Below are 13,549 nucleotides of genomic sequence, written 5' to 3'. Positions count from 1 at the left end.
TTTATGAGACTGGTTTTCTTGCATGGCTCGAAAGCCAGGTCTAGCTGCCATTCCCCTAGAAGCTTTTTTGAGCAGGGCCTTTAGAATAGGCGTGTGGAGTCCCGAGACCGAGGTTGACATCGCCGCTCTGGACTGAGCTGGCGTTCCTGTGTGGGGCTGTAATGCTCAGATTGGCCACCAGAGGGGGCACGTGTTCCAGGTCCCAGGGGAGCCGCTGCAGTTGCTCCAGGAACTTTATAAAGCCTGGCGGCCAGAGCAGCTGCAGTTCACATCTCAGTCTGCACCTAGCAGAGCTGCTGGTGCCTCCACAGAACATCTCCCGAGCACTGCCTGTGGCTGACCGCTGACCGAGGCGAGGACCGGGACAGGCACTGCCAGGCCACAGGCCCCCACTCGGGCACAAGGTCGAGTCTTGCCTCCTGACCTGATCCTCCTGGAGAAGTGACCCCTGAGACAAGTCACTGGCACCCTTGCAGCCTCTTTCTATGACTCCGTCTGGATTTGGCTGGCTGTGGGGACAGGCTCCGAGGGGCTGCCTGGGTCTCAGTGTGGTGGCAGCAGCCAGCTCTCCGGCCACCATGGCGAAAGCCGGAAACTGAGGGGACAGGCTCTGCAGCCTCAGTGGAGGTACAGGTGAGTCTTGCCACAAACTTTGTCCTAGCACCTGGGCATGGTGTCCCAAAGGTAGCGGAGGACAGGGGGATGTGGCGGATGGAGCAGGGCACTGCGCCAGGGCATCCTCAGGTGGCAGAGCAAGTGGGAAGGTCCCAGGTGTCGGCTGCCTGGGCTGGTGAGTGTGAGCCTGCACGTGGGGTGCCAGAGGAAGCCATTGCCTTAGTGGCAACTCTGCCTGCCCCTTGACATGGCTTGAGAGCCTATTCAGGGAGCAGATGGTACAGGTGACAGTTCCTCTACATGTGCAGGGTGCGTGCACACGCATGCTCAGTGGTGCAACACAAGAAGGGAGAGCTTTTCTATAAAACAGCTGCACCTCTCCAGCTTTGGGTTGTGATTTATGTTAACTAAGTCCAGTCAGAGGAGGAAAGGACTGGAAACCTCCCGAATGATTCTCTCCCTAGAGATGGCCGCCTGCACGGTGATTTTCACCTGGTGCTGATGACTTTAAAACTAGGTGATCTGAAGAAAAGCTGCGGGCCCTGCAGAGTTAGATGCTGGAACCCAGAGCCACCATCTTTGCAGCAACTGGTGAGGCTTGTGCCACCCCCAGCAGGAAGAGTTGGCGAAGTCCTTCTGCTGCCCGGAGAGGGACTTTGTGCATCAGAGTGCAGATTTCAGCTCCGGTCCGCATTCACCATGTCTTTTGCAAAGGGAACCCCAAATAGCATTGTTTATGGGACTGGCCAGGCAAGAGGGAGGCCTTAGGGACCTGGAGACCCCCCTACCTGGCTGTTTGGCAGGATCAGAAGATGCTAGGGCTGGGGGATGGTTCTCCCCAGACTCCACCACCCACTCCCTGCATGCCCTTGTGGGTAAAGCCCTTCCATGTGCACCATCCCACTTGAGGCTCGCGGTAACCGAGCAGCGGCCACTGTGCTGCTCCCCATCAGAGAGATGACGGCCTGAGGCTGAACAAGCTCAGCTGATTGGGCCAAGTCTCTGAGTAACACGAAGTGGAGCCAGGACAGGATGCCGTGTCCTCTGAGCTCCTCACACCCCACAGGCCTGCACAGAGCACCTGGGGTGGGGCTGTGCATGGCTGATCACTTCAGCTCTAAAATGCATCAAGACACCCCTAAGAGGCTGGTAAAGTGTCCTTTCACTGTGGCCAGAAGGGCCCACTTTTTGGCTTGAAACAATAAAGTCCTGGTTCCTTGGGCTTCATCCACGGGTCACTTTGGCGTCCATACCCTGTCCATGTTCCCGTGGCCCTGGTCCCCTCCCTTCAAGCTCTTAGAGCCTCTCCTTGACCCCAGGGACCTCACCTGGGCCTCTTCATTGCCTAGTCTCAGCCTCTAAAGGTGGCCATCAAAAGGGACTGACACACGCTTCCTGGCCAGAACAACTCTGACGCTGAGCCGGTACCTGGGCAGGAAGCCTTTTCCAGGCCTCACCCCTTTCTGACATCCATTGGTTCTAGCCTCTCTGGGCCATGGTTGGCTTATCTTTATCTGACACCGCCTGCTCCCTCACAGAGCTCCTGGGAGGGCAGAGAGATGCTGATGCAAACGGTCTGTACCACATGGGCACACCAAAGAGTCTGCTGTATTGTCACCACACTGGGCAGTTAGTTGTGCCCTGTCTGAGAGCACAAACTTGACCCCAAAGGCTATGAGACCAATGATGCGAGGGTCCAAATTCCTGTCCCCATTCCCCCAGAAAGAAAAACAGCCCCAAATAAAACGTGGGGCAGACAGAACATTCTTAGGTTTGATTCCCGAGTAACAAACAGTGAGTTGGCTGAGCATTTCCAATCCCATCTCACTCACATCTGGCCTCCTCCAGCACCTCTTCCCAACACGCTCCCAAGGCTCCTGCACGACCAGCTGAGGGGCGGGGAGGGGGCAGAGGAGGGACGCCCTACAGACCCCTTCTAGATAATGGGCGGTGCAGTCCAGCTCTGGTCCAGGAGCCGATCAGCAGAGGGGGAAGGGGGAAGGAAGGGGCTAACCTGGCCCAGGCCTGTCTCCACACTCCACTCCCTGCCTGGTAGCCCCTGCTGGGCTTTGCATGACCTCTGCGTAGCAGCGCCTGTTGTCTTTGGCAGAGAAAGGGTTATCACAGGCAGAAGAGACACTGGCTCCTGCTTTGCAGCTCCCCAGGATGGAGGCCAGAGGGAGGGGTGGTGCATACAGAGCTCGTGAAACCAGGGAGGGTCCCCAGCAGCTTAGCAGCAGCAGATCTGCTTGGGGCCCCACCTAGAGGCCCTTAGTGGGTGGAGGACTTGGATGGAGGGTGGGTATTGGGAAACTGGTAAAGTGGACACGACTGCAGCACAGAGAAGCTAAGGTGGGGAGTGTCTAGGGGTTCTAAGAACCCCTGGGTCCAGGGGTAAAGATCCTGGCAGAGCTGTGGGCTCCCCCTGCCCCCCTCCCACAGGCTGGAAGAAAGGCCTGCAGAGATGGGGGCACCCTGAATGTGCATGCATGCATGTATGTGTGTGTGTGTGTGTGTGTGTGTGTGTGCGCATACGTGCACACATGTGCAGGAGATGTAGCCTCTCCCTACCCAAAGAGACAAGAGCAGAAGCCCCTCTCCGTCCCTCCTGGACCATCAGAAGGACAGTTGTATGGCAACTGGTCAGTTCTGGCCTCTTCTCAGCCCTGAAGTCAGAGGTCTCTGGAGACAAAGGTCAAGTCATGAAAATAGAGATTTGTGTGTGCTCTGCTGGCGAGCGGTTGGGCCAGCCCCGTTCGTTAGCCCTCTGCTGGAACAGTGCTGACGCCTCCCTCCCACCCTGCCTCTGAAGAGGAGCGGATTAGCAGTTCCCTGCTGTCCACGGGCATAGTCCCCCTACCACCACCTGCCAGGCCCCTGTCATCTCCTCCCAGGTGGTGGACCCCTGCTCAGGGCTCTGGGCCGGGACATATCTATCCTCCCAGGAGCTTTTATCTTCCAAAGACTTCACTTTCTCAAAGTGGATTTTTGGGTTCATTATCCAGATGGTCAAAGAGCATCAGGACCAAAGGTCAAGCTAAACCAATGGCTGGAACCAAGCTGAAAGTGGAGGGCAATTTGTAACTTCACTGAGCATATACATGAGAAAATGAATATCAAGTACTTTATGCAAATAAATACTTTGTAATTTGGCCTGAAAATGGATTTTTCTTATTACACGAAGAATGCAAATGAATTGTAGAAAACCAAGAAAATCCAGCAAATAAAAAGAAGCACAAAATCCCCACAAAACCCACCAGAGTCCTCACATACCTGTCTCACCCGCAGTAACCTGGGGCATCTCTGAATACAGTCTTTCCCATCACATGCACAGAACATGTGTATATGTTACCAAATGGGATCATGTTGTTAACACTAGTGTAGACAGCCTGGTTCGTTTCAGATAGCATGGCATTTTCCCAAATCAATGGGTGCGTTCCTGTAACACCATGGGGAAGACCCAAAGCCCCAGTGAGCCAGCCTCAGGAGGCTGTCCAGACAGCAGGGCCCTCCTCTGGTCTACGGCTGCCCCGGTCTTAGTGTCCACCCCAGAGGCCACCTGCTCCTCAGGCTCCTGTGGGAGATGAATCCCTGTTACAGCCCCACTGAACCCAGCTCCTTCTGACCGTGCCAGCCGGGAGCAGTTCTGATCTTGGCAGCAGTTCTGATCTTAGCTCCATATCCTGCTTTATATCTAGTTTCCCTCATTTCCAATACAGAACAGAAGCCCACGTCTCTCTGACGTGCCCAGGGCTCCAGAAGCTTGGAAATGGCTCTGTTTGGACCAAGAGGGTTGGCTTCTCCAGGCCCCACCCGGCACGGCCCTCGGTGCTCTGCTAGCTAAGGGCTGCAGCCCCACTGAGAGCTGTTGAAAGGAAAGGGACGCATCCCACAATCCGAAAGACCCAAAGGGCCTTGGCCTTCCCAAGCACTGAGGAAGTTGGGGAGCGGGAATCCAGGTCCTAAGGACCTGGTGGATGACACTCATTGATGAGAAGGTCCCAGAGTTCAGGCTTAGGGTCAAGGCGGGTGGGCGCCTTGTTCCATCCATTTGTTTTCTGTTTTCATGTATAGTTTATTCTCTTTCTCTCTCTTCCGCCTCCTTCCTCTCTCTCCTCCCCTCTTGCTGTCTCTTCTGCTGCTGCTGCAGGACAGGATGGAGAACAAAGCCATGTACCTGCACACTGTGAGTGACCGCGACACCAGCTCCATCTTTGAGGAGCCCTTTGACGGCAGGAGCCTGTCCAAGCTGAACCTGTGTGAGGATGGTGAGTGCCTCTGGCTCAGTCTCGGGGTGCAAGACCAGCTCTGCCCCACCACCCAACCTTGGCATTGCCGCAGGGTGCTGGTGACCTTGTCTAATATGACATGTGTTGAACTGCATGCTCTGAAGAGTTTTCCATGTGTTTTCTCATTCACGTATCTCAACAAACCTGTGTAATCAGCAGGATGAGTACCCATTTTATGAACGAGCTAGTGGAGGCAGAGAAAAGCATCCAGGATCATACGGCTTGTCAGTCGCAGAGAGGTTCCAGCACCGACTCTCCTGATTCTAGGGCAGTCCTTTTGCCTCTCTGCCATCCTCTCCTCTGAGTGAGCCTGTGGTCAGGCAAAGGCCTCTGAACCAGTTAGCCCAGACCCTCTCAGGTGAGGAGCCTCCAGTCCATTCCTTGAAGCGTTAGTGAGGAGAGAACACACCTCTCCAAGGTGCTCGTCTCTCCCTTGGGTCTGAGGCCCCAGGTCATGCTGAAGGAAGGGGTTCCCCATCCTAGAGACCCAGATGGCATACGCTCTTGGGGGCTGGTTATTTGCTAAAACTCTGGAGATTCAACTGATGCAGCTTCCTCCAAAGGAGCCCGGAGCACCTTGCCAATGGCCTGATTCTTGTGTATCCAGCACAGAGCTCGACACTTAGTAGGTGCTTAAAAAATGCTTGCTGCATGAATGAATACACTCCTCTTTGCAATGAGTGTAGGAGAGAGAGCATCCCCCCACTTCAAAGATGAATAGAATGGAGCTTACAAAAGAGTCTTGTAAAGACTTACGGTCAAAGTTATGTAAAGACTTATAGATGGAGACAGGTTGTACTAGTCAGGGTTCCCCAAAGAAACAGAACCAGTAGGATGTACACATACATAAAATAGATTTATTAGGAGGAATTGACTCATATGATATGGAGGCTGAGAAGTCCCATGAGCTGCCATCTGCAGGCTGGCGACCCAGGAAAGCCAGTGATGTAATTCAGTTTGAGTCAGAAGGCCTGAGAACCAGGGGACCCGATGGTTTAAATCTTAGTTTGAGAGCTGGAGGAGATGAGATGAGAGATCCCAACTCAAGCAGACAAGCAGGAGGCGGAAAGTGAGTTCCTCTGCCTTTTGTGCTATTTGGGCCCTCAACCAATTGAATGAGGCCCACCCACACTGGGGAGGGCAATCTGTTTTACTGGATCCACCAATTCAAATGCTAATCTAACTGGAAACACCCTCTCACACACACCCAGAAATGATGTTTAATCTGGGTGCCCTGTGGCCTGTCAAGTTGACACATAACATCAACCATCACACACGCCTTTATTGGAGCTTTTTCTCATGCACCATATTTTGTTGTGCTCCACTCTGCTAGCTGCCTTGATCTTGAAATTACTCCTTCTCATGCTCCAACCATGTATTTCCCTCCTACAAGGTGTGAAGTGTAGGAAGGGAAGCTGGGTGGCTCAGAAAGGCAAGAATTGGGGACAGTCTCAGCAGGAGAGGAGACAAGGAGATTTGGGCTTCGGACCAATGTGTCTCTTCACCCTGCCCACCATTACAGCTCTTCCTCTGGATTCCAATGAACAAGCATATTTTGAGGACCTACAATGTGTCAAACTGTGGGTTAGGTGCCAGGGATGCTCTAAAGAGAAATTAAACCATCCTTGCCCTCAAAGGGCTTATGATCCCAGTAGAAGGGACTGGCCTGGGGATAATTACCTGTAATACAAAGTAGGCAAAAATTTCTGTGATTACTGAAGTTAAGCAGGGAGGAGGCTTTCTGGAAAAGGCCTTAAAGACTGAATAAGATTTTGTAAGAGAAGAGGTAGGAGGGGAAAGTTATTACCTGCTGAGTTACACCAAGCGGGCAGGTTAATGCCGCCTAAGAAGAGAGGAAAGTCCCTGAAGAGCATGGTCGCTGGCCAGTGCTCAGCACTTGCCAGTCAGAACATCAGCAAAAGCCAAGCTGACTTTCACATCCTTGATCCAGTCCTCTCCCACCAGCCCACTTCCCATCAGTAAAGAGGCCCAGTGTGGCAAGAAAGAACTGGGATACAGCACATTGGGGGGTGATTGGAAGACCACTTGGTATCTTGGGTGCCAGTGGGGGAAGGGTAGGGCAGGGGGGTTCCAGAGGTCAGCAGAGGCCTGGAGTGGGAGGTGTCACTGGGCAAACCTACCCTCTTCCCTTTACCTCATCTTATTCTCCCTTTTTCTGAACCCCAGATAAACAAAGATAATTCAGACCAGAAGGACGGAAAAATAACAGTAACCCAGCCACTGTGCTTTCTAGGCCCCTCAGCAATGGGGCGATCTGGTTCAGAGGGCAGTTTTAAAGCCATGTTGGCAAGTGTCCTTGGGGGTCACCTGAGGCCCGGGCACTCTGTAAGGTGCAGACTGTAGAAGCTGGAAGATGTGGGGTCAAGGCTGATTTACCCCTCCTGGGGTGTGTGACCTGACTGTGGCACATGCCCTCTCTGGGCCTCAGTGTCTCCATCTGCCAATTCAAACGGGTGTCTGTAAGTGTGTCCAGTATTTGCACCAAAAGCGTCTTTGCCACAGACATCTTTGCTGCAAACATTTTTGCCACGTAACTAATTGGCCATAAGGCAATTTTGTTGTACAAGATAAAATAACAAAAAATGAAATAAAAGAGGGACATTTAAAAGGACGTAATGAAACCTGTAGTACCTATCTGGACTGCTAAATGTTCCATTACGTGCCCTGTCTTTCGATTTCACCAAATCATCTAAGGCAGTTTCCACGCCAAATACCAAATTTCTGTCTATGTTGTGTTCTCTCCATCAAATAGCAACAAATGTTCCCCATCTTCAAGAAACTTACACTCATCAGGAATCACATAACCTTTTCTTTTCAGGGGGGGATAGGAGGAGCTTGATTCTTTTTTTGCCTCTGACTTCTAATACCGCGTGATAAATTTGGCAAAGACGGCATTAGAGAACAAGCCATTGTATCTACATTAGCTAGAGAACGAGTAACTCACGCTCTGGAAGGCTGTTGTGAGTGACAGCCGCTTCATTTGTGTTTGCCACCGCTTGGCAAACTTTTGGTTTCGATGGATGGCAGGAATACTCGCCAGAGGATGTGCAAACTGATACGTTCTCATTTTCTAGTGTAGTGTGCAATCTGGCATCAGTCTTATTTCACACTTCCAGTAAGTTTTATCCCCATAAACTGTCCAACCAAACTGTCAACCAGTTACGTTATCTTTTATGGCAAAATTGCCTTATGGCCAATTAGTTATGTTATGAAACTGCCTGCAGCAAAGTGCTTATGGCAAAAGTACCCAGAGCCGTCTCTGAGGTCCTGTCCGGTTACAGATTTCTGTGTGTAGAAACAGACCTGGTCATTGCTTTCAGGGTGTGGTCCTTTTAAAACCTAAGGTAGAACAGGACACCACCCTGAGCCCAGCCCACACAGGCTCCCACCCAGATGGGAGTCAAACCCAGGCCCCGGCCTGGCCTGGGAGGCCACTGGCTTTCAAGTTGAACCTGCTGGCGGCTCACTGGGGCCTCAGCTCCCCAGAAGGTGGTTCCCGAGGTAGGCTGCCCCAGACCCACTGGGCTCACTCCCTTACCTCCTTCTGGTCTCTGCTCAAATGTCACGCCCTCCCCTGCCCCCACTCCTTGCTTCTCTTTTTCCTTTTTCCCAGAGTCCTATGTCCTTTTGAGACAGATGCACTTTTCTTATTTATTATGTTCATCATTTACTGTCTGTTCCTCACAGAAGGACACAGGCTGGACAAGGGCAGGCATTTGTTCTGTTCGCTGACAGCTCCCAGCCTGGCACACAGTAGGTGCTTGCTGAGAATTTGTTGAAGGAACAAATGAATGAACACAAGGTCCTTGAAATCTAAAGATGACAGAACGAATACATTCTAAACCTAACTTCCAAATTATCTATGTCTCCCCCACTCTTTCTTTGTTTCTGGAGCCAGGCGCGGGGTGGGCGCTGAGATGAGAACAGCTCCCCAAAAGCTCACAGTTTCCGGTTTGATTTATTTCCCCTTCCCATTCATTTCTAAGAGGAGAATGGGGAGCTCTGATTTGGGGAAATTCAAGCCAGATTTGATCTGTTTCCCCAGGATTCTGCTTCATCTTTGATCCTCGTCTCTGGAGAGTGTGAGAGGAGGGAGAGGAAGAGTGGGGCTGGTCCGGAGGGAGGAGGGTTGATGGGAAAGAAGAGGGTGGACGGAGATGGGGAAAGGGAGGGATACCAGAGCCACCCCCTGGGCCTTGACTGAATTAAAACAGAATCGCCTGGTAGGCCTTGGAGGGCTCCAAGTCCCTTCCGGGATTTTCCCCTGAAGGCAGGGAGATGGGGAGAGGAGGCTGTGCCTCCTCTTGGCCTGGAGGATGCTGGGATCTGGGGAGGCAAAGCTGCAGAAACACAGCCCAGATATTTAGCTATGACTCAGAGCTTAAGGACATTAGGGTGGAACATGCTATTTTAGAGGTCACATGTTGATAACTCCCTGTCCCCTCTCCTCTTCCGTTGTCCCCTGCTCCGTCCGCTCTAGTCTTCTCTTCTCCTCCCACGCTGCCTTTATCACCCGGTAGGTGGAAAGAAGGGAAGGTTAGGGACTGCTGTGTGCCTTGGTTCCTTCTCCCCTGCAGGAGAGGCCAACCCTGCAGGACGCTTCCCCACATCCCTCAGGGCTCCCTCCCACACCTGCTCTCTGACGTTCTTTGGCACCTCTCACTCCTCTGCACCCCTTGGTGGGGCCACCTCTCTGGACCCCATCTCCTCCCTTGTGTCTGAGCCATCAGCATCCTCGCTGGAGCCCCATTGTTGATGGGAAGGCCCCACAAGCAGGGACGTCCTCACCTCCGTGTCTCCAGTGGGAAACAGCATTGGTTCCACCTGTGCCACCGGAATTGCGTGGAGGGGCTGATTGCAGAATGTGACCTCCGAGGTCCTTGAGCCAAGCCTCCTCTGACCTCGATGCCCAGTTACACTTCCTTTAGAACAGAAACCCAAAGGGGCCGGCTGGGTCTGCTTGCCCCTCTCCCTTTGCCCTCTCCCCTCTGCTCCTTCCTCTCCCTCCCTCCCACTTTCTCAGCTCCTGCCTTTCTCCTCTCGCCTGTACAGCTGTAGGCCTTTCCAGTCTGGCGCCAGGAGGCGGAGGAGGCGGAGGGCTGGGCGTGGGTGGTGTTTGGCTGGGCCTAGCTCCTCCACGGCCCTTTCCGAGGGCCAGAGAGAGGTGTTAGTGTCAGAAAAATATTGCAGTCATGCTCACCCTGCGGCCTCAGGCCCTCCACCACGCTCGTGGCGTCATCCATGGGCTGCAATGGGAGGTTCGCAGGGGTAATGAGTTACACATGCTCCTGGCCGCGCCCGCCGCCCGCAGCCAGGCTGCTTGCTGAGTTTAGGGACCGAGCCCCCCGTTCTGACGTTCCTTTCCCATAAAATTAAATTCTTCTCCTAAGGGAACCCCCACGTCCCCCTTCTCATCAATCAAATCTCTCTGGTTCATCTGGTGTAGCTGAGGGCTGCTGGGCAGCCGCCCAAGGGTAGGAATGGATTTCCTGGGAGGGTCCCCTAGGGCCTCACAGAGGTCACACCCTTTACAGGTTGGAGCATTGGGCACTGGAGCAGGAGAGAGCAGAGATATTAACCCCTGCAGCACCACGGTGCTCCCAGGATTCTCTCCCTGGCAGACAAGAGCCGAAAGCAAAGCACAGCTAGATAAACGTGTGGTCACTGTGGGCTGGTGGCCAGGCTGGATCCTGGGTCTCCCTTACCCAGTGGACTGTCCTTGCACCAGATGGGGAGCAGCCTGGGGAGGTCACAGCCTGGACGCTGAGGTTTGGCAGGTCTGGGCTCGGTGCAGGGCGTCTTCTGTTTGCCCTCCATTCCTACTTGCCACCATTCACCCGCTCTCTGCCTCTCTGGGTTTGGCCACTGGGGAGCCACCGAGCAGGAGGTGGGCAGATGGAAGACAGGGAGGTTGCAATATTTATTCCCCCATCTCCTGCCCCATGGGGTCACCTCAGATTGCTGTGTCCTTCCACCCAAGGTCACAGCTCCTCGTAATCTACCCTCTCCACATGGAGAGAGGTTTTTTTGCCTCCAGGTTCCAGTAAATGCTCCCCTCCTTGACCCTGGGGGCCTGGGGTGGTTACAGCGGGAGGACCCCACTCTAGCCCTTATGAGCATCTTACACCCTGGCCACACCTTTGCCTATAGTGCCTTTGTCAAATCCTGTGACATTTTCTAAGTTGAGTGGGCCACCTGTTTCACTGGGGCCCTCACCATGTAATCCTCAGTGTCCTCATCTGCAAAATGGGCGTGCTATTCACCTCACAGGAGCTGCGGGGGAGTCGGTTGATAGAACCCTCGTAAAGCACCTCATACACAGTCGACCCTTGATACACATGTATTTCACCTCCCTGCCCTTTGAGAAATGTCCTGCAAATCTTGGGGAAGAAGGAGAGGGAGAGATGAGGAGGTCAGGGGCAGCTGCTGCCACCCACGCCACTTCTCAGGGACCCCTGGCCTGGACAGTGTTTTAAGGCTGGTGCTTACCTTCTGGTAAAGAAAGCAGAGTTTTGGTTAGTGGGCTTCCTCATAGAGCCTAGATACTCAGAGAAACCAAATGAGGTCTTCTAGTCCTATTCCCCAAAAAGTAGAATCTGTAAGGAATCTTCTGGGCCCTGGGGGCTGCTGCTTCTGTGGTGTGCCTGCGTCTGTCCCTTCCCCATCCCAACAGGGGCACTCGGCACCCAGGTGCCTTCCTGATGTCTGCTGCCGGATGGTCGAGGGATGTGTTTTGTTGGCCCTGGGGGGAGGCTGGGATCTTGTGGAGGGTCAGGGAGGGGTGAGAGCAGTCCAGAAGACCCACGGGCTCCTTCCCACACAGGTGGACACTAAGCAGCCTCTGCTCCGCCTGCCTCCTTCACCGAGGCCTCCAGCCTGTGGTCCCTGCCGTGGCCTGTGTGGCATGGCTCCAGGGACGGGGCAGGGACGAGGCTCTGGGGGGTGTCACTGGTCTGACTGCTGGCCAGGTGTACTCTGGAGTGGGTGGGCTGGCAGGAGGACTGACAGTGAGAGTAGGGCTGTAAGTGGGGTGGGGGCTTCAGGAGACCCCTGAGGGGACTGGGCGATGAGTCGGGGCACGGTTATTCTCAGTCGTGGCACCGTTTCTCCCCCCAAGGACCTTGCTCTTGTGGCTCCTGGCCTTCCTTCCCCTGCTTATTCGTTCACACATTTCTTCGTCTTCATTTTTCCACAAGAAAGGTGTTTTCAGGCACCCTGCAGGTGCTGTGCCCTGGCCACGGGCAGCAAGGGGTGCCAGGAGTCATGAGACAGGCTCTGCCCTCTGTCATTTTACCGTCAGTCCAGCTGGTCTGTCCTCTTCCCTCCTCCCACCCTCCGCACTGCAGACCAGCGTGAGGTTGGTCCATGTGCAACACTTACCTAAAGGTGGCCCAGTGGGAAGGACGTTCAGGGTTTGGACCACACAGTTGGTGCCTCACTCGCCCCAGGTACCCGAATCCAAAGGTCAAGTCCTTAACAGTCTCACCTCCATTGCGAGGATGGCGTTGCACAGTGGCAGCAAGTCCCAGAGCAGAGAGGCTGGGCTCCAGCTCCGGCTCTGCTGCGTGCTAGCTGTGAAACCCTGAACCAGTTCTTAGCCTCAGCTTCCCCTCCTCTATAAAATGGGATAACAGTAGCCTCTGACTCAGGGATGTTGCAAGGGCTACCTGAGTTATCCCACTTTAAGCCCTCCAACAGTGTGAGCTCCATCAGTGTCAATCTTAGGAGGAGTCCTGTCACATCCCTCCAGTCTGTCTGGTTCCACCCTGGGGCCCGCCCGTGGTGTTCTGATTCCTCCACGTTCTCTGTTTTCAGTCTCCAGGACAGTGAGCTTTGTTCCTACCTCTTTCTTGGTTTATCCGGTGTTGATGCGTGGTGTCAGATGATAAGCAGTGTGACTGATGCCCTTGACTCTAGAAGCCCTGGCTTCTCTCTGTCTCTTTCCCGGGCTTCTGTCCTGGCCTCCCTGGCCCGTCAGCCAGTTCGTTTACACTTATGCTGCAGCTGTGTGCACCTGAGTGCCCTCTGGACTGTCAGCTCCTTGGGGGCAAACACTGTCTGCCTTGGATTCATGTTAATGTCCCCAACACCTAGCACTGTCTTGCACATGAAAGGCGCCTCTGCTTGTTGATTGACTGAACACATTCTTGTTCGCCAAATCCATCAGTGCCAGGATGAAGGAAGGCTTAGAGAGATGAGTTTAAGACAAATAAAAGGAACCGTGATGTCATTCATCCAACGATTACAGAGTTTTATGGTGCTGCTGGTGTAGGCAGAAATAAAAGGTCATGATTCCTACCCTCGGGGAGCTTAAAGTCTCCTAAAGACACAGACATGTGAACAGACCCTGCATTATAATTTGACTTGTGTCCGACAGAGGGAAGGAGTACAAAGTGCAACTAGACGGGTATGCAGGAGCCCTCCATGAGCCTTGGGGAGGAAGGCAGGCCCCCTGCAGAGAGAGTTGCTGGAATGAAATAGCGAAGGACAGGCAGCAGCTTGCATGTTAGAAGGGACGGGGAAGGCTTTCCAATCTGGGAGCACAGCACAGAGCTCAGGCTGAGGAAGGGGAGAGGCAGGAGGTAATGAGCGCTCACTTGTTGAGCTCTGCTGGGCCAGGCACT

At 53.7% G+C, this 13,549-nt stretch overlaps 1 protein-coding gene across 2 annotated transcripts in view; it reads left to right on the top strand.

The window, feature by feature from the left end:
• The first annotated feature begins 218 nt into the window (after positions 1-218).
• SCARA5 (scavenger receptor class A member 5) overlaps positions 219-13,549 on the top strand; it is a 114,939-nt gene continuing 101,608 nt past the window's right edge. The window contains exons 1-2 of one of the 2 annotated variants that reach the window (XM_014737808.3): positions 219-633; positions 4,766-4,883. In XM_014737808.3, coding sequence (XP_014593294.2) covers positions 4,772-4,883 — 112 coding nt within the window. In that variant the 5' untranslated portion in view covers positions 219-633; positions 4,766-4,771. The remainder of the gene's footprint in view (positions 634-4,765; positions 4,884-13,549) is intronic. The other variant, XM_023636203.2, reaches the window with a different exon arrangement.

This window comes from Equus caballus, chromosome 2, assembly GCF_041296265.1.
Source record: "Equus caballus isolate H_3958 breed thoroughbred chromosome 2, TB-T2T, whole genome shotgun sequence".
Lineage (NCBI taxonomy): Eukaryota > Metazoa > Chordata > Mammalia > Perissodactyla > Equidae > Equus > Equus caballus.
The sequence above is the reverse complement of the archived record's forward strand: the minus strand, read 5'-3'. Positions and strand labels throughout refer to the sequence as shown.